At 46.9% G+C, this 17,862-nt stretch overlaps 5 protein-coding genes across 11 annotated transcripts; 4 read left to right on the plus strand and 1 right to left on the minus strand.

Annotated features, from left to right (window-relative positions):
* Positions 1–387: 387 nt before the first annotated feature.
* On the plus strand, positions 388–4,009 carry Mlp60A (Muscle LIM protein at 60A). Of its 4 annotated transcripts, none has more exons than NM_001299892.1 (9): positions 388–855; positions 985–1,123; positions 1,235–1,394; positions 1,967–2,069; positions 2,132–2,228; positions 2,289–2,385; positions 2,440–2,736; positions 2,844–3,164; positions 3,224–4,009. In NM_001299892.1, the coding sequence occupies exons 2-9, from the start codon at positions 1,009–1,011 to the stop codon at positions 3,492–3,494; spliced, it is 1,461 nt and encodes a 486-aa protein (NP_001286821.1). In that variant the 5' UTR covers positions 388–855; positions 985–1,008; the 3' UTR covers positions 3,495–4,009. The 4 variants fall into 4 exon arrangements, with proteins under 4 accessions (NP_001286821.1, NP_001137750.1, NP_788435.1 ...); NM_001144278.3 differs by having other exon boundaries at positions 798–855; NM_176255.3 differs by lacking the exons at positions 1,967–2,069; positions 2,132–2,228; positions 2,289–2,385; ... (1 more) ...; positions 2,844–3,164; positions 3,224–4,009 and having other exon boundaries at positions 798–855; positions 1,235–1,477.
* Positions 4,010–4,019: 10 nt separating this feature from the next.
* On the minus strand, positions 4,020–6,313 carry CG10339 (uncharacterized protein). The gene is made up of 2 exons (NM_138037.3): positions 5,851–6,313; positions 4,020–5,519 (listed from the first exon to the last, which is right to left on the minus strand). The coding sequence occupies exons 1-2, from the start codon at positions 6,260–6,262 to the stop codon at positions 4,120–4,122; spliced, it is 1,812 nt and encodes a 603-aa protein (NP_611881.1). The 5' UTR covers positions 6,263–6,313; the 3' UTR covers positions 4,020–4,119.
* A 397-nt stretch (positions 6,314–6,710) lies between these two features.
* CG13564 (uncharacterized protein) lies at positions 6,711–7,210 on the plus strand. The gene has a single exon (NM_138038.2). The coding sequence runs from the start codon at positions 6,809–6,811 to the stop codon at positions 7,052–7,054; it is 246 nt and encodes an 81-aa protein (NP_611882.1). The 5' UTR covers positions 6,711–6,808; the 3' UTR covers positions 7,055–7,210.
* A 357-nt stretch (positions 7,211–7,567) lies between these two features.
* CG16786 (uncharacterized protein) lies at positions 7,568–12,073 on the plus strand. 3 transcript variants are annotated; one of them, NM_001299893.1, is made up of 6 exons: positions 7,568–7,824; positions 8,767–8,855; positions 9,257–9,370; positions 9,438–10,071; positions 10,125–10,605; positions 10,718–12,073. In NM_001299893.1, the coding sequence occupies exons 2-6, from the start codon at positions 8,816–8,818 to the stop codon at positions 11,786–11,788; spliced, it is 2,340 nt and encodes a 779-aa protein (NP_001286822.1). In that variant the 5' UTR covers positions 7,568–7,824; positions 8,767–8,815; the 3' UTR covers positions 11,789–12,073. The 3 variants fall into 3 exon arrangements, with proteins under 3 accessions (NP_001286822.1, NP_611883.1, NP_726422.1); NM_138039.3 differs by having other exon boundaries at positions 10,718–11,942; NM_166662.3 differs by lacking the exon at positions 7,568–7,824 and having other exon boundaries at positions 8,495–8,855; positions 10,718–11,942.
* Positions 12,074–12,389: 316 nt separating this feature from the next.
* Positions 12,390–17,800, plus strand: snama (something that sticks like glue). 2 transcript variants are annotated; one of them, NM_138040.4, is made up of 9 exons: positions 12,390–12,488; positions 13,318–13,502; positions 13,562–13,796; positions 13,851–14,329; positions 14,390–14,664; positions 14,728–15,053; positions 15,342–15,491; positions 15,552–15,845; positions 15,908–17,800. In NM_138040.4, the coding sequence occupies exons 2-9, from the start codon at positions 13,337–13,339 to the stop codon at positions 17,676–17,678; spliced, it is 3,696 nt and encodes a 1,231-aa protein (NP_611884.1). In that variant the 5' UTR covers positions 12,390–12,488; positions 13,318–13,336; the 3' UTR covers positions 17,679–17,800. The 2 variants fall into 2 exon arrangements, with proteins under 2 accessions (NP_611884.1, NP_001246487.1); NM_001259558.2 differs by lacking the exons at positions 15,342–15,491; positions 15,552–15,845; positions 15,908–17,800 and having other exon boundaries at positions 12,390–12,616; positions 14,728–15,298.
* The last annotated feature ends 62 nt before the right edge of the window (positions 17,801–17,862 follow it).

A 17,862-nucleotide genomic window follows, 5' to 3' on the forward strand; every position in this document is an offset into this window, starting at 1 on the left:
CATATTCATATCCATGTGCATATTCGTTTGGCCCCCCAATTGAAACACTTGTGGCTGGCCACTCGATCCACTCTCCAAAAACGCTCTTTCGAAAACTGGAACCTATTTTCGAACACTTTATGGCATGTAAATCCGATTCCGATTCCAAATCCGATTCCAATTCCGATCGAGCGATCAATGCGTAATGGGTTTATTTATGGATCTGGGTTGAGCAGTTATGAGCTATTTTCGAATTTCTAAGTTTAAAATAAGGCCATGAATGTACTTTGATACACATCGCATGGGTGTGCATATATTTTTAGACTACAAACATACATATTTACATCTGCGCGGATTTTGGTGTGCGTGTCGAAAGCTAATAAATTAATTGTTGCGTAAAATCAGATTACATATGGGTTAGTTGGTTGGATGGATGGTTGGTTGGTTAGTTGGTTGGTTATACGGGTAGAACCTTCGTGAGAAACAGCCCATTATATATTTCGATTTTTCCCCAAAAATCTTGCATGCCTCGCACTTGAGAGTGCAGTAGAACAAAACAAATTACTTCAAGACGAGGCAAATTCCTTCCCAGTGGGTGAAGATATAGTAATCCAAGTTAGTCTAACTGGTCTGTTACCAGCCCAGGAATGAGACATCGGGGCGTGGATATAGCCGAGAGTACACATACATAGAGCCGTGGGCATTGCATGATAAATAAATGATATATTCAGAAAGTGCTGTTTTTATTACGCAAACTGTATTTTCTTAGTTGTGCCGTGTGCATCCACAAATATAGACTACCTGTGTACAGAATCTTTCCAGTCTAGTCCGCGGCATTTCCGACGAATAGGAACTACTTCACAGAGTACCTCCGAGGTATATATCCTTAGGATTATATATATATATATATACATATATATATGTGTGTATATAATTGAATCGCGCTGATCCACCACACGCATAGCCGCTGCAGTTTGCCATAATCACAGTTTTTTGCCCCCGCAGACACACACACGCACTCAGATCAAAATGCCTTTCGTTCCCGTTGAAACCCCCAAGTGCCCCGCGTGCGGCAAGTCGGTCTACGCTGCCGAGGAGCGCGTTGCCGGAGGCTACAAATTCCACAAGACCTGCTTCAAGTGCAGTAAGTATAAATGTCCTGCCAGCCAGATCGTCTGGACTTGGTCCTTCGAGTCGGATGTCGGATAGCTAACGCAAAACCCTACCCCCCTCCCCCTCCACTCGCCCGTTTCAGGCATGTGCAACAAGGCCCTGGACTCGACCAACTGCACGGAGCACGAGAAGGAGCTTTTCTGCAAAAACTGCCATGGTCGCAAATACGGTCCCAAGGGATACGGTTTCGGTGGTGGTGCCGGCTGCCTGTCCACGGACACTGGCGCCCACTTAAACAGAGAGTAAGGACTAAATAAGAAATATGTTTTGTATGAAAATTGTGTAAAATTCCTTGAATTAAATGTGTAGTTTTGCTTTCTATTAGAACCTGTATGTTTTCAATGTTTTCCACACGCCCACCCCCAAAAAAGCAACCGAAAAATTTGTTTTTAACTTTCCGGGCAGAAACCGCCAGGGATATCCAGTTTCTGATTCCCTGGAAAATTCCACTAACACTAACCGATTGTTAATGTTAAACTAGCAAACACATTGTGGTCTTTGGTGAAATAATTCTTGTATCTTTGTTTACAACGTCCGCGGACTGTAAATTGATAAAATAAATGTACAATAAAACAAAGTAGTTGTAAGCTTATTCACATGTTATTTATAGGTTTCTATTCGCATCTCCCTCGCTGCTGTCTATGTGGATTTCGTGTATTTCCCCAATTCGTTTTTTGTTCGGGCACAACGACCGACCTTTCTGACTTTTGTTCCTCGTCTTGTGTGTGACTAAGATGAAACAACCCCCCCCCCCCCCCACATTGGATGTCCACCGAGAGCGCCGTAATTGAGGGAGGCATTTGAATCTTTCTAGATTCGTTCCGCCCAAGATTCCCCCAAAAGCACCCGACGGGCTGGGCTGCCCACGGTGTGGCATATATGTGTATGCCGCCGAGCAGATGCTGGCCAGAGGAAAGGTGAACTATTGAAACGATCTCGGTCCGTCGGCCCTTGTCTTAGGTGGTGTTCTTTATCGCAGGGTTACCATCGAAGGTGCTTTAAGTGCGTGCAATGCAACAAGACTCTAGACTCAACTCTTCACTGTGATGGTCCGGACAAGGACATTTACTGTAGAGGTACATTTCCAACCCATAGATTTTAGAGAATTAGGATCTCTAGAAGCATTCGCTTTTCAGGATGTTATGCTCAGAAGTTTGGGGCCAGGGGTTACGGGCACATCGGCATTTCGTCCTTGGGGTTGATGTCCGACATCAGGGATAGCGAGTGGCAAAGGTGAGATTAGTAGTAACACCAATTCTGGCTAGGTTATTATGTTGGTGCTTGCAGCGACATGGCTCCCAAAGCCTCCATCATAAATGTGGAGCAAATCCAGGCGCCAATCGGAGAAGGATGCCCACGTTGTGGCGGCGTAGTATTCGCCGCGGAACAAGTTCTCTCCAAGGGAAGGAGCTGGCACCGGAAGTGCTTCAAGTGTCGGGACTGCACCAAAACTCTGGACTCCATTATCGCGTGCGATGGTCCGGACAATGAGGTCTACTGCAAGACTTGCTATGGCAAGAAGTGGGGACCCCATGGCTACGGATTCGCCTGTGGATCCAGTTTCCTGCAAACCGACGGCATTACGTGAGTGGTTTCCATTCCAAGGCTCATCTTGAATTTGGATAAAACAAGCTTTCAATCATATTCGTCAAAATCCAATCCATAATTTGACTGAAAGAGATTTGTTACAGTGAGGAGAACTTGGCATCCGAACGACCCTTTGTGGCTCCGGACACCACTTCGATCATGGCTCCGGACGGCGAGGGATGTCCCCGATGTGGCGGAGCGGTCTTTGCGGCCGAGCTGCAGCTGTCCAAGGGGAAGATGTACCACAGGAAGTGCTTCAACTGCGCCAGGTGCACCCGACCCCTGGACTCGGTGCTCGCCTGTGACGGACCGGATGACAATATCTATTGCAAGCTCTGCTACGCGAAGCTCTTTGGCCCCAAAGGCGTCGGGTACGGACACACGCCCACCCTGGTGTCCACCAACTACGAGTACACGCCCAGCTGGTAAGTCCGTTGTCCAGTTCAAAGAGAGTTCGTCTGGATCCAAGGATCTCTTCTTCCAGCTGGGGAACCATCGATCGCAACGGACAAAAGTCGGAGAACGGGTGTCCGCGATGCGGATTCATGGTCTTCGCCGCGGAACAGGTGAAGAGCGCGAAGAACGTGTGGCACAAGCTCTGTTTCTACTGCATGGAGTGCCGGAAATACCTGGACTCGACCAATCTGAACGACGGACCCGATGGCGGCATCTATTGCCGATCGTGCTACGCCAAGTTCTATGGGCCAAAGGGTGTGGGCTACGGAATCGGAGCTGGCACACTGACAATGGCTTAACAACTCGACCAAAAAAGCGCGTTCAAGAACTAATCCCACCAGCATGGAATAAGCTCCAAGATTCGTGCTGGGGATTTCAGTCCTTGAGCGCCCACATTTTTGAGGATGACGAATAGGTGTAGTATTGCAATTCCACAAGAGTGTACTTTTAGCTCCAAGACAACGACATTTAGTTATGAAAGTATAGAAGGCGAATGAGTTGGCGGTGGTTAGTATAGAAATTGTATAAGTCTCGAACATAAGTACCGAAAAATGCATTCTAACCTTCGACTTGAACTTCATCGTAAAACCTGCGAAAACGAATTTCCAAACCTTGTTTATCGAGGATGCCCAAGAATCCAAAGGATTGGTGTGCAAATGCAAATGCACACCATTTTCAATCGATACCGCCATTCGAAATCCTTTGAACTTCTGAGTTACTCCCTATGATATGATATACATATATGGCAGTCGTAGCAACAAATCAATATCCTATAAGTTTCGAACGACTAATAAACGACAAGTGGTAACTTTGTACATGTGGTTCTGTTGTTTTCAAATATTTATTATATAATAAGTAATAAGTAACGGTAGGACAGATTACTTGGAGAGGGTCAAAGCGTCATCTATTGCAGGAGCTCTTTATTCAAAATATATTAACGATAATGCTAAGGGTACATAGTATGGGAACGGAAGTGGCGATCACCAGGCCGCTGCCCGAGAACGTGGAGTTGCAGCAGTCGGCGGAGAAGACAAGGATCTTGGGGTACAGCGATCTCCAGAAGTTGATCCGCTGGTTGTTCAGCAGGTTGTCCGTGTTGAAGCTCTCGTCGATCAGAAGCACTGAATCGTTATTGGGGGTCATGGCGTTCCACTTCACGTACACGTTCGACTTCGTGGGGTTCGAGGTCTTGGCGAAGTTCGCCCACAGGGTCATGATGATGTCGGCGATCTTCTTGTCGGTCGACTTCCAGTCAACGGAGTTGGTCATGTAGGGATTGCCCCACACGAAGATCTGGTCGAAGTACTTGGGCACACTTATCCAGCTGGGCAGATCCTGGAGCACCGATCTCGGCCGCATCCTAAACAGGTAGCTGTACACCTGGCTATCGTTACTGATCAGATCGGCGAACGTCTGCATGGGTGTGATGTAGAACTTTTCGGTGTGGGCACTAATTATGTGCTTGTTCGCCTTCTTGGCGTCCGTATCCGAGTCATTTGCGTACATAAAGTTGATGGCATCCGATATCAATTCGTAGTTGGAGCACCACTCGTAGTTGCGCACCAGCTTGTGCATGTCGGTCACGGCGATGTCGGTGTAGAAGCCCTCCAGATCGGAGGGGCTGATGTCCGTGTCGAGGTTGTCCTTGAACAAGGTCAGCACCTCCTCCATGTCGGTCACTCCAATAATGACGGGCACCCTGTGGTAGCTGCCCTTCTTGAAAAGGATCTCCGGCTGGTTCTCGATGAACGGATAGGAAGTGTTGCTCAGGCCAAAGTCCACCACGGGTCCCCAGCTCACCTGGGGCAGGTTCTCCGAGAGCCGCTTGGCATCGATCCTCTTCAGGCACTGGATAAACATCGAGGTTGGCCTTCGCGGACAGGCGAAGGTGCTGGACACCTGGTCCAGCGATCCCTCGTACTCGTACGGCATTTTGACGGTACTCAGCGGATTGCCCGACATTATGATGGCCTTGTGGAACCCACCCTTCGACCACTCACCCGACGTCATGTGCAGCGCCACACTCACGGCCCCCGCATCGTGGCCCATCAGGGTAATCCGATTCGAGTCTCCGCCAAAGAAATTAATGTTCTTCTTGACCCAGTAGAGCGCGGCTGACTGGTCCATCAGGCCATAGTTTCCCTGGGCCTCGCCGTCGTCGGTGGTGAAGAACCCGAAGATGTTCAGCCGATACGAGAAGGTCACCACAATCACCTTCTGCTTGAAGACCAACTGGAATGGCTCCACATCCGCCGGACTGCCAGTGGAGAAGTCGCCGGAATGGATCCACACAACAACTGCGTATCCATTGATTTCGGGCAGTCCTATCATAAAAATGATATAAAAGTATAACATAAATGTTTTATAGTTATTTAAGGTGCAAGAGAAGGTCGTTTTGCGGGGGTGACCCAGAAATATCGACGCTTGATATTCGATATGAATGCATTTACATACAAATTTCAACCTAAATCCAGCCTAAGAGATTTCTATGCCAACCCCATTGTGTTCGGATAAACCATGATAACCAAACTCTAAATGCGAAACCAAATTAAAAATAAGTATTTGCATAAACATTTGAAGAGGCCACAAAAGTTAACAAGCGGAATCCTAGTTGGATTGATCCAAATCTCAATGCTTATAGGGAATTGTGCTTACCATCAGGTACAAAGACGTTCAGATACAAGCAGTTCTCCTCGTACTTCCTCTCCGCATCCTGGGCACTCGAGTCGGACTGTATGATTTTCAGGATCTGCTCGGTTTCTTTGCCCACGGAAGGCATGGCGTTCTGCCAGCAGTCCGGTTGGAAGACGGTCGCATTGAAAATGCCCTTCCAGGGTGTTAGTTCGATATCCGGCGGCTGGAATCTCCTGGCATGTGCATAGCGAATGCCCAGGTAGGCCTTGATGTTCTGCGTCCGGAACATCTTCAGATAGGTTCCGGAAATGACTCCGTTGCCCGGAATGTGGATGAAGGGTGCGTCCACGCATTGCACAGGTACGAAACAGTAATCGCTGACTAGATGAAGAAACACGGCCAAGTAGGCCAGGAAGTTCGCTCTGCAGTCCATGGCTCGTCCGGTTCCTTCACATCTTTCCCTGTTTTGAACTCAGGCGACACTGTTCGCAATCTTTCGCAGGCACGCGAGCACTCCGTTGCCATGGCGAAAATACACAAAAATATTGTTGCCTAGGATTTTGTAACTATGGCACTCATCCATCTCCTTGCGCCGAGGTTGTTTTTATTTATTTAGCCTACGTCACCATCGGAATGCTGTTAACCCCAGATGGCCCCCATTTGCAAAAAGTGCAAAATATAATAACTGATATATATTTTAAATTATATTTTATTTTAACATATACAGATTCATTGTTAGATTGCAAGAAATCGGATTTCTTGATGACAAAATCTAATCTAGATCTTTTTATCAGCTTTAAAAATAATAATACTAATCGGAGGTTAAAAGTTCTAAACGAATTTTACTGATACCCTACTTCTAAGCAACATACATATTGTTCGTAAATTCTAAATGTCATGTGTTTAGCATGAACGTCAATTTCCCACACAACTTAACTTATACTCCTCGAAATTTTGGAAATTGCTCTGAAGATCGAAAATGTCCCATGAACCGCAGAAGCCCGCCAAGTCAGCAGTGAAGGAGCCTCCGGTTGTGAGCGAGGAGACCAGAACCACGGACAAGTGCCTGGCGGACTTTTGCTTGAAGGGTGGAAGTGGCCTGATCATCGGCAGCGCGGTCACCTTGTTCTTCACGCGCCCACAAACCTATCCCATTTGGCTGGGACTGGGCGTCGGTATGGGCGTGGCCTACGACTGCTGCCAGGCCCGCTGGAATCAACAGTAGTGTTCGAAAGATCTCTGAGCTTCGATTAAATGTGGGCTTCCTCTCGATAAACGTTCTAGATACAACAGGGCTTCCGCTTTTGTAATCATTTTAAATATTCTCGGAAATTCCCCCCCTCCTAATTGCTTGTATTGTATTAAAGTGCAGAAAAAACCCAAACTACACACTTTGCAAAGCCTGTTCGAAAGCGATTTGAAAAATATGGTTTTTCAAAACTCTTCGGCCAGCTGAAGCAGCCGCTGCAAGTCGCGCCAAGTCGGTCTTTGGCCACCGAAAGTTTAGTTATTCCCACGGCGTTTCGGAACGGAAAAGCAAGAGTGGCAAACTGGTTTTGGGAACGGCGCGAGTAACCCTACTCTTCGGCCAGCCACAATTACCATTACCACTGCCACCGCCGCCGATGTGGCCGTTCTCTTCGGGAGTCCGCGAATGTGCATGTGTGCAGGCCATGGTAGCTGTGGCTCGGATTCGGATTCAGATTCACATTCAGATTCAGATACGTTCGGTTTGGGATTCGGATTCATTCGTTGCCACTCCAGCTCTATGCTCCGCGTTGGACCCACCGATAGCTTGGCTTTCTGCTACAGTTTCATAATTGTCTCGGCCAGCAGCAGCGGAGTTCATGATTTCGCTCGGAATATGTTTTAGCCAGATCAGTGCTTGGAAAATGCACTTTTGAGCGTGTACGTGTATGTGGCAAGTAGCTGGCGAACGTGAATGAAAACATGAGCTGCCACTGAACGAAACCCACTCTCGAGCTGGAAGTGCAAGTGAGTTATCCCGCGGAAGAAAAGAAACTGAATTGATTACCATTACCATTCGCGGAGTAGCAGTCTCGGAATTAAATACCAACGACCCAGACAATACCGAGCCCAGTTCCAAGCTGGAGGCTCAAGCCTTTCTCTATTCAATGTTTCTCAATGACCTAATGCTTTCGATTGTCTTTGTGCTTGCGAGTGTGCGTGTGCATTAGTTACATACAGTGGGTGCGAAAACTACTCGCACACCGTGGCGGTTTCAATGTTTTCAGCCACGAAAAGTGATCTGACCAGTTCTGTGGGAGCCAAGGCATTTGGCACGGCGCCTTCGAAAGACCAAAGTGATTTGCCGACGCGAAAGATCGCTAAGATAATGTACATAATGTACACCGCGCTCATATGTGCTCCATCATTAGGGGCCACCCTACCCAGTTTTGCCCAGTTACCCATTCAATGCCAAGAGTTAGCGGTCGCTGTCTGAATAAACTTAACGATACACCACCAGCCAGCAGTTGGCTGTCAGCAAATTGGCTCAACTCAATTTTGTAACTAATGATCGATCGCAATGCGAGCATACGAAATCCAAACAAAGCTGGCCCAACTCCTCGACTCCGACTCCGAGTACTTGGAAGTTTACATAACGTGTAGCCACTTGCACAGATAACCCCCGAATGAGTACAAAACACTCGCTTTCAAACCCACATGCTGGCCCAAAGTACTCACGAGTGTTACGGTGGCCAATTTGAATGTTTATGGCCTCAATTAGGCCGTACGCAATAAAATGGACCAAGAAGCTATCGCAGTCTTAACAAGGCTAATTAAACATTTGTGCTACACATGTATTCACTGTTGTGAATTAATTATTCAAATCACTGTTCGAGATGCGAGTGAAAGCCTTTTAATTGCCTGAAAACAGTTAACACCTATCACAATATTCACTTCTTCGGTTTTCAGATCTTATCAATTTTTTTTCTGAGCTTTTCACCTGCCGAGTTTTACGAATATGCTGCGCTACCTGCTCATTCTTTGCGCCCTCGGAAGCGGTGAGTTTATAGAGTTAAGATCAACTTTCTAACACCTCCTTATAGGGAGGAGAAACCTGTAAGCTCGCATATATTATACCTTAAAGTTGCTGCGTTCGGTTTTTACCCTACTGTTTGGCAAAAACATATCTTAATTGCAATCACTTCGATCTTCGTCATATTGTTTTAATAAATTGAATGTGTGTATTTTCTTGAGTAATTGCGCCTGCCAATCAGAAAAACTTTTTCAGAAAACCTGTTTTCAAAGAAATTTTGCGCTTGTACATTACGAGGCGTGTTGCCTTGAATTCATATTTATTTGTTTATCTGTAAGCCTAACAACACAAAACGTATTCTATGGCTAACGAGCAAATGAACTAAACTAAACACCGAATTCGGATACCCTTTCCCCTACCCCCCAGCTACTTGCGGCGATGTTGAGCTACTAACTCAAACTGTCTATGGCTTCCTGGACTTCACAACCACGATTGGGAATACCGTCATGGTGTTCTCACCCCAAAGTTCTCCAGCCTTTGGTGAGTGTATTATATTAGTAATATTATTATATTAGAACTACTTTCTCAAATGAGCGTAATATTCTAGAACTTAAATCCAACGACACGCACGAAATAATAAATATTATAGAGACTAAGCCGAAAGTGACGAAGAAGGAAAAGGAGAATGTCGGCATCAAGCCAACGCCTTTGATCGTGACTCACTCGAATGAAATTCCCGAAACCGAGACATCCCAGATTGAATCTTACAACATAAGTCTCTCCAACTCGCCCATCCAAACGCTTTTGAATACCCCCGAATACGATCTGCTCTCCCGCCAGCCCGAGCAGTTTGCCGAAGAAACCTATCGCCTGGTCAACTTCAAGTCCAAGAGCGAGGCTGATCGCCAAAGGATATACCCGTCCAAGAAGGAGCCCGTACATGGCTACCAGGCTACGAGATCCACTGAATTCAGGAGCATTGTGACGGCAACCAAGGACTCTGGTAAATTCTCCAAGGTCTCCCAGGTTCACGCAGTCTCCAGTGTGGAGAAGAAGAGCAAGCCCCGGCAGTCGCGGACCAACAAACCAGTTACGCCCTCGATCCAGCCGAGCAGGACTCTGAAGGAGTCCTCTATCCAGACCCAACTAGCCAGCAAGCCACCAAGGAAGAGCCACCAAAGTGGTCGCGACAACCGAGGATCGTCGGGCACCAGAAAGCCTTCGCGTCCCAAGGGAAAGCGGTAAGAGAAGCCGCTTTCTAAGGTTTCTTGTAAAATTAATCCTTCTTTTGCAGGAGGAACAAACACACCCAGAGTTCCAAGCCGACAGTAGCTCCATCAGCAACTGAAACTACCTCCCGCCACTCGTATCGGTCGAAAGCAAATGCGAATGCTGTGCAGGAGGAGCCAGTGTCCGTCGTGAGTCCCAATGCATTCAAGCTCAACAGGCGTCCTGGCAGATGGCAGTACAAGTCCTCGCCGAAGCCCAAGGTGAACATAAGGAAGAACGCAAACCCCAATCTGCCCACCACCGTTCAAAACGACACGGCTCCCAGTGATGAGATCCCCGTGGACATCATCACCAACCAGGCCATAAACAACGGCAGGGATCTTGAGGCGTCCGGATCACAGAACGGCCCAGTTGCGAACAACAATAACGACGATCCCAACTCCAAATACTTTGTGCAGACGTTGAACGTTGAGATATCGACACCGCAACCATTCATAGACACCTATTACGAAATTGCGACCATTAAGACTCCGTTTATATTCCAGGTAATGATGTTGTTGTGTCTTTTTTTCCATTTTGAAACTATGAGACTATAAGTTTCTTTGTCTGAAGTTCCCACGCCCATAAGCCCCATTAATGGCATTCATTTGTTTTCAGGCTGGCGTGGTTAAGAAAACGCGCTTCCTGACCGTCACCTCAACCATTGAGAAGGTGATCCAGGAGGAGCACACCAAGGAGTACTCCGAAGACGATGGCCCGCTGACGGAGAACATTTTGGAGGCCACCGCCAGCACCGATGATAAGACCTTAACAGGCAGCGTTACGACCTTGAAGCCCATCTATCTGGGCGAGGAGACCGAGACCCCCAGCCTGGAGACCATAACGGAGTCCTTTTCCATAACGCACACCAAGCTGAAGACCCAGATCCTCCCAGTTGTGTACGCAAAAAGGAACGAGACCATCCAAGTTACCCTAGTTCAGACGTACGATTACACCAGTCTCATCACTGTAACACAGACCATTTCCCCCTTGAGCGACGACTTCAATCCCTCAAAGAACTTCAAGGACTTCGAAGGAAGTTTGGACGAGGCTGGGTCGGAAATCAACCTGGACCTCGAGTTCGGAGATGAAGATAATACGGGCAAATTCGACGCAAAGATTAAACCAAAACTCAAAGTTGAGGCCAAGAGTAATGTAACTAGCCCGATAAACCCTCTGCTCCCGGAATCGATTAGCTTCCCGGAAACGCTGCAAAACAGCTTGATAACTTCCACGCGACCCGTGATCAAGCTCGAGACCATCTGGGAGTCCCATGTGGTGCCGCTTGTCAGAGGCACCGAGACCATCATGAGAACCCTCTCCAAGTCCGTGGGTGTGGTGGAGAAGACGGAATACGTCACTGATGTCGCCACGATTTCCATGCCAACGCCATCCTCGCAGTATCCCTTCTCGATCAACCCATTCAATCCCTTCAACCCACTCTTGCCCATTGCCCCGCAACAGTTCATCACATCCACCGAGGTCCAGCAGTCCATGGTAACGGAAACGAGCTCCAAGGTTCTAAAGCTGACCTTTGGCGCGAGGACCGCCTACACCACCATCTTCTCAACCTCTGTCGTTCCCACAGCTGTCACTAGATTAATAACCGCCACCATTCCCGGCCAGCCAGGCCAATCCTTCCCCAACTACTTTCCGCCTCCTTACAATCCATTCGCCTATGTTGGCTAGTTTTTAGGAGCATCTACGCAAGCGAGAGTGTCTAACCCCATTACTTCTTTGTAATTAGGAATCCTGTATTATATTTAAGAACACGTGCAAATATCGAAAAGGCGGTGATACAAAAAGCAGTAGATTTTATTATATTGTATGTGCACTTTGTCGCAAAAGTTGTTAATGTAAATACTCGAGTTAAGACTAAATTAGGATTGCATCGAATTTTTTGGATCTAAGATAAGCAAAATATGGTTGTAGTTCGGTTTAACTGATGTTAATAAATTTTTGAACCCTTTTATTCCCTAAATTAGTTTTTCATTCCGTATTTACTGCAGCTTAAGAGTTATTTGATTCTTCAAATGATCGATACTAATAGTTATACACTGTGTTCCATTCCACCGTTTCACGCGGAAGAGAACCGACAGAAATGCAGAATTGCTGCCTTTGCAAACAATATATAGAAATCGATTCCCAGCTATGCACATTTACCAAATGCTTTCCGTTACAACACTTATCAACATTATCTAATAAAGTTCAATACTTTCACTTTGTAATATAAATTACACTCCAACATCGATATCGATATCTGTGTCTCTATCGATACCCGCGTGTGCGTTCGCATTTCACATCTCTGGGGCTTTGGCGTCACGTTCGCATCTCTAGTAAATTGGAAAAAAATAAAATCGTCGGAGTTTTTATGTGCTTGCAGAGTAGTGTAAGTAATTGCTATTTTTGTGCCAGCTGCTTGCCGGTAGTAAACAACGCGCGTGAACTGTGATGCCTTGCAATCCTCAGCGCAATTCAAGTGCGGTTTAAGTCCGAACGACCCAAGAAACCCGAAGTGTACGTACATATGTATGTTTTCGCGTGTGTATTTTTATGCACATGCAATTCTATGCTGCTGCCATGCAAAGGTGCAAAAAATGCGAAATGCAAATATCGTTCACAGAATGCCCATTGATCTGACCGGATTTTAGGTGGCACATACGCATATGCATATAGCATGTTCCCGGAATTGTGCAACTTCGCATACATACATATGTAATGTCTTATGTTGGCATAATTATCCGCTGTTCAAGGGAAGTGCATGGTGCAAATCGGGAATCTATATTCGGCATACTTTGGTAAAGGGCCAATGAGATCGTATTTATTAGAAAATTGCCCATCCGCCGTAATATATAGCACAGCACCAATGATTAAGTTCGCACTTCCATCTTATCCCGAAGCAATCAAGAATGATTTCTGAACCTGCATGGCTTGCTACTGCTTAGTAGCTTATTTTAGTGATCTCTTAAGATTTGATGCAATATCATGTTTCCCACTAATCGACTATATGCATAGTTTCAGTTTTAGACTGTCCACTTAAACGTGTTAATCATGTTTTTAGGATTGCAGCGCATTGTCACACACATTATCTAAACAGCTTTATCTGTTTGTTTATTAAGATATTTATGAAGCATATTATGTATTCCCCCTGCTTTGACTCTGATAACGCAAGTGCCGTGGACACTATAAGATAATCGTATTTAATCTCTTCTTCGCAGATTTCTTTCATATGCAACTATGTCGGTACACTATAAATTTAAGAGTACACTCAACTTTGATACAATTACTTTTGATGGACTTCACATTTCTGTCGGGGACTTAAAAAGGGAGATTGTGCAGCAGAAGCGACTGGGCAAAATCATCGACTTTGATCTCCAAATAACAAATGCGCAGAGTAAAGAAGGTATGTCCACCGCAATTTAGAATTTTTCCCCTGCTACATGGCTTCCTTCCCTTTTCCAGAATACAAGGACGATGGGTTCCTTATTCCCAAAAACACAACGCTGATCATATCGCGCATCCCCATCGCCCATCCCACAAAAAAGGGCTGGGAGCCACCAGCAGCAGAAAATGCCTTTTCGGCGGCGCCTGCCAAGCAGGACAACTTCAACATGGACCTGTCCAAAATGCAAGGCACGGAGGAGGACAAAATCCAGGCCATGATGATGCAGAGCACAGTCGACTATGATCCTAAGACGTATGTGGTTTTAAATTGTTACAAAACCACCTATCTAATGTATTTTCTGTTTAGGTACCATCGTATTAAAGGACAATCGCAAGTGGGAGAAGTTCCCGCATCCTACCGATGCAACAAATGCAAGAAAAGCGGACACTGGATCAAAAACTGTCCCTTTGTGGGGGGAAAGGACCAGCAAGAGGTCAAACGGAATACTGGTATTCCGCGGTCTTTCCGCGACAAGCCAGATGCGGCTGAGAACGAATCAGCCGATTTTGTGCTGCCTGCTGTACAAAACCAAGAGATACCGGAGGATCTGATATGCGGCATATGCCGAGATATATTCGTCGATGCTGTCATGATACCCTGCTGCGGAAGTTCCTTTTGTGACGACTGTGTGCGAACCTCCTTATTGGAGTCAGAGGATAGTGAGTGCCCCGATTGCAAGGAGAAGAACTGTTCGCCTGGCTCCCTGATACCTAATCGGTTCTTGAGGAATTCGGTGAACGCCTTTAAAAATGAGACTGGGTATAACAAAAGCGCGGCTAAGCCAGGTAAGTTCATTATACTCGTTTGCATCGCTTAATGCAAATGAATCGAATTTCTCTTTTTAGCTGCAGTAAAAAATGAGGAAAAACCTCCTGTTGAAAAAGAAGTGGAGAAAAAGCCAGTCGCGGAGGTGGAACCCGAAGAGACTGAGGTGAAACCTGAAAAGCAAAAAGAATCCGAAACCAATGGCAGTAATCCGCCAAAATCGGAATCTCCAGAGCCTCCCGCAACCACAGAACCATCACAGAAGGAGAAAGATAAATATGATTCAGACTACGAGGATAACATTACCATAAAAATGCCCCAGCCTGCAGCTGATTCTACAACAGTGCCCAGCAAAGTGAGACATACATATTTGACACATCTGCAACATAGATACATAATTATTGCCTTAATGTTTCAGAGATCCCCCAGTTATTCCCACAGAAGTGAATCCTCTCATCGACGGGACAGGTCGGATTATGTTTCCGATCACGATCACAAGCACCAACGTCCATCAAAATCGGAGTCTGTTAACAAGGATCGCAGTCTCCTGCCCTTGCCCATTGGCACCCTGCCTAGCTACCAGGGCCACATGATGGCCGAATCAGAAGAAGCTCGTCGATCGAGTGCCTATAAGCCCCCTTATATGCAAATGCAGCGGGGCCCACCTCCTATGCACATGATGAGTCACCACATGCCAGCCTACAACAACGGGTTTAACAACATGGGACAGAGGCCTCCCCTCAGGTAGGTTTCTTTTCCACCCGTCCGGATCCCGCTACCATGTGGATCGAGTCAAGTGTCGAGGCCACTGGAACTCCGAGGTGTTGACGAGTCCATACGCAGCCGGTCCTGCCTGATCTCAATATTTTTAAGTTCCAACAGAGACTATACACACACACTAGTTAAGAGTAATTTAAGCTCTGGGCTCTGCGCCTTTATGCTTTGTTGAATATTGGTTATTCCTAATTAAAACAGTATTGCTTACAATCAACGTTAAGCTTTTTGAATTGTAATTAACTTCTAAAATTTCAGCTATGTGCCGTATCAAAACCAATCCGTACACCCAATGCGTGCGCCGTACGGATCTGCAGGCGGAGGTATGAATATGAATATGTCACAACCATTTCAGTCCCCAAATTTAGCCTCGATATACCAAGGGGTGGCAGCGAAGGTCGGTTCCGGGTGAGTATCTTTAGGGCGTTGTAGAAGCGTGGGATGACAAGTAATCCCAATGTTTTGCAGTCCCATTGACGATCCGTTGGAGGCCTTCAATCGCATCATGAAGGAGAAGGAGCGGAAGAAGGTGGACCGCTTTCGAAGCTCTGACCGCCACAGGTCAAGGTCCCCGGATAGACAAAGGCACCGCTTTAAGTCTCCCATGTACGAAAAGGACAACTCCAGGGATAATCTCAAGGACAAAAGACCGCGATCCCGGGAAAGGAAGCGAGAACATAGCTACGAACGGCATATACGCCACCCTCGTTCTAGTCGCCAGCCGAATGATGGCTCTAAGTCCCCAGGTGGCAGAATCAAAAGGTAGTTTTACCACCAGCCCTTTTCCATGTGCTTACATTCATGGTCTACTCTCTGCTTTTTAGATCTGGACATCGTCGCTCTGCATCTCCAAAGCCGGGCTACAAGAGTGATTACAGAGACAAGCCGTACAACAAGCCTAGTGCTCCCAAAACGGAGGCAGTTGAGCCTCCTCCCCCCGGATTCGAGCCGTTGCAGCTGACGGATGAAGACGGCTACAGGAACAAGCACCCGACCAGTTCGGAAGCATCACAAAGCAGCAAGGGTGATAGCAGCAAGAAGAGAGGGGAAAACAGGCACGAAGAGGCGCCACGAAAGAGGCACAGGTCTCGCAGCATTAGCAAGGAACCGAAGCCGAATGACAGCAACTACAGGAGCCTGACTCCACCAGCAAAGATCACCACACCGAAAATGACTGCTGCCCAGTTGAGGCAACGCGAAAGTTCACCGAAGACGCCGGAAAAGAGTCACGACGATTATCTGACCGCGAAGGCCAGAATTATGGCCTCCCAGCCCGTCATCAACGACACGGAAATGGAGACCAATGTGGGCAAGGAGAACAAGGCCAAGAGTCCGTTGTCAAAAGATCGCAAGAAGAAGAAGAAGGACAAGGACAAGGCTGAGCGCAAGAAAAACAAGAAGGACAAGCGCGCTAAGAAGGAGAAAGGGGATCGCCAGAAGAAGAGCTCCTCAGTTAATCGATCTGACTCGGATATTAACAACAGCTCACTAATGAACGAGTCAAATTATAAAGTATTGTCTCCCAGGGCTCAAAGTCCCAGCATTGAGATCAATGCGGCTCAACTTTCCCCTACTCACAACGCTACTGAAAACGTTAATCCGAAGAGTCATTCCATCCTTACTGTGGGTGCTGCTAGCGACGATAATCTTGGCCCAAGAAGCAAACTCAGCGAGGCTAATTCTGTCAATCTATCCAAATGGGAAATCGACGAGAATATCTTAGGTTTGGAGGATTCCTCCAAAAAAGCTGCCGGGGCCTCCGACGATCCGTCGGAAATAACTTCAGACGTCCTGCGAAAGGCTGAGAACGCAATATTTGCAAAGGCTATTAATGCCATCAGGCCTATGGAGTTTCAAGTTATTATCAATTCCAAGGACAACAGCAAGGACCGCTCCGTAGTTCGAAGTGACAAGGATCGCTCCTCCTCACCCAGGCGTAACAACAGCAGCAGGTCGGTAAAGGATAGGCTGGGCACCAAGATTTCCAATGATAGAAGCCGTTCGCGAGACAAGTCGAAGGGCAGGCGCCGGGCCGCAAGGAGCTCCGACGACGATGCGAACCGCGGCAGGTCGGATCGTCATGGCAGCCGGAAGAGGGACAACAGATCCCGCGACAGGGCGGCGCCTTCAGAGAAGAGGCAGGAGCGTTCGTACAAGCGAAGCTCGCCGGAGGACGACAAGCTGAGGCGCCAGAACAAGGAACAGTCCGAATCCAAGCACGGAAAGCATGATCAAAACAATAGCGACGACTCGGATCGGAGGGCGGCCAAAAACACCAAGTCCAGCGACAGCCGAGTGGTCTCCTCTGTAACAGCCGTGGTTGCTCCTCCCAAACCCTGTCGTCCAGACAACCCGTTCCGCAAGTTCGTCGACACCAGTTCGTCGAGCAGCTTAGTTGTAAAATATGATAACACGATACAGAAGGAGGGCGCGTCCTCGGACAACGGCATGGAGCACAGGAAGCAGAGGGATAAGAAGCTGAAGAAACATTCAAAATATTCGTCAACCGATTCGTTGAAGAGCGAGAAGCGCAAGGATCCGAAGAGCAAAAAGAAGAGCAAGATTTTGAAGAAGAAGAAAAAATCAAAGAAGTAGGTTACGGTAGGCTACGAGATAAGAATGATATAAATATTGAAGATTAATGTGTACAAATCAAAGATTTTTAATGTATGTATTTATCATGCAACTATAAGTATACAAATAAAACAGAACTACTCAAGGATTGCTTGCTTGTGATCGATCTAACTTTCGATTGCCCGCCGAGTTAGAAGACGGTGGA

The sequence above is a fragment of the Drosophila melanogaster genome, chromosome 2R (assembly GCF_000001215.4).
Source record: "Drosophila melanogaster chromosome 2R".
NCBI lineage: Eukaryota > Metazoa > Arthropoda > Insecta > Diptera > Drosophilidae > Drosophila > Drosophila melanogaster.

Bases quoted from the DNA above. Each gene is read 5' to 3' on its own strand.
- Mlp60A (NM_001299892.1), top strand. From the start codon at position 1,009: ATGCCTTTCGTTCCCGTTGAAACCCCCAAGTGCCCCGCGTGCGGCAAG. The intron at 1,124-1,234 runs GTAAGTATAAAT...CGCCCGTTTCAG, and splicing joins CAAGACCTGCTTCAAGTGCA to GCATGTGCAACAAGGCCCTG. The intron at 1,395-1,966 runs GTAAGGACTAAA...GAATCTTTCTAG, and splicing joins GGCGCCCACTTAAACAGAGA to ATTCGTTCCGCCCAAGATTC.
- CG10339 (NM_138037.3), bottom strand. From the start codon at position 6,262: ATGGACTGCAGAGCGAACTTCCTGGCCTACTTGGCCGTGTTTCTTCAT. The intron at 5,520-5,850 runs GTAAGCACAATT...TTTTTATGATAG, and splicing joins GAACGTCTTTGTACCTGATG to GACTGCCCGAAATCAATGGA.
- CG13564 (NM_138038.2), top strand. From the start codon at position 6,809: ATGTCCCATGAACCGCAGAAGCCCGCCAAGTCAGCAGTGAAGGAGCCT.
- CG16786 (NM_001299893.1), top strand. From the start codon at position 8,816: ATGCTGCGCTACCTGCTCATTCTTTGCGCCCTCGGAAGCG. The intron at 10,072-10,124 runs GTAAGAGAAGCC...CTTCTTTTGCAG, and splicing joins TCGCGTCCCAAGGGAAAGCG to GAGGAACAAACACACCCAGA. The intron at 10,606-10,717 runs GTAATGATGTTG...ATTTGTTTTCAG, and splicing joins AGACTCCGTTTATATTCCAG to GCTGGCGTGGTTAAGAAAAC.
- snama (NM_138040.4), top strand. From the start codon at position 13,337: ATGTCGGTACACTATAAATTTAAGAGTACACTCAACTTTGATACAATT. The intron at 13,503-13,561 runs GTATGTCCACCG...TCCCTTTTCCAG, and splicing joins AAATGCGCAGAGTAAAGAAG to AATACAAGGACGATGGGTTC. The intron at 13,797-13,850 runs GTATGTGGTTTT...TTTTCTGTTTAG, and splicing joins GTCGACTATGATCCTAAGAC to GTACCATCGTATTAAAGGAC.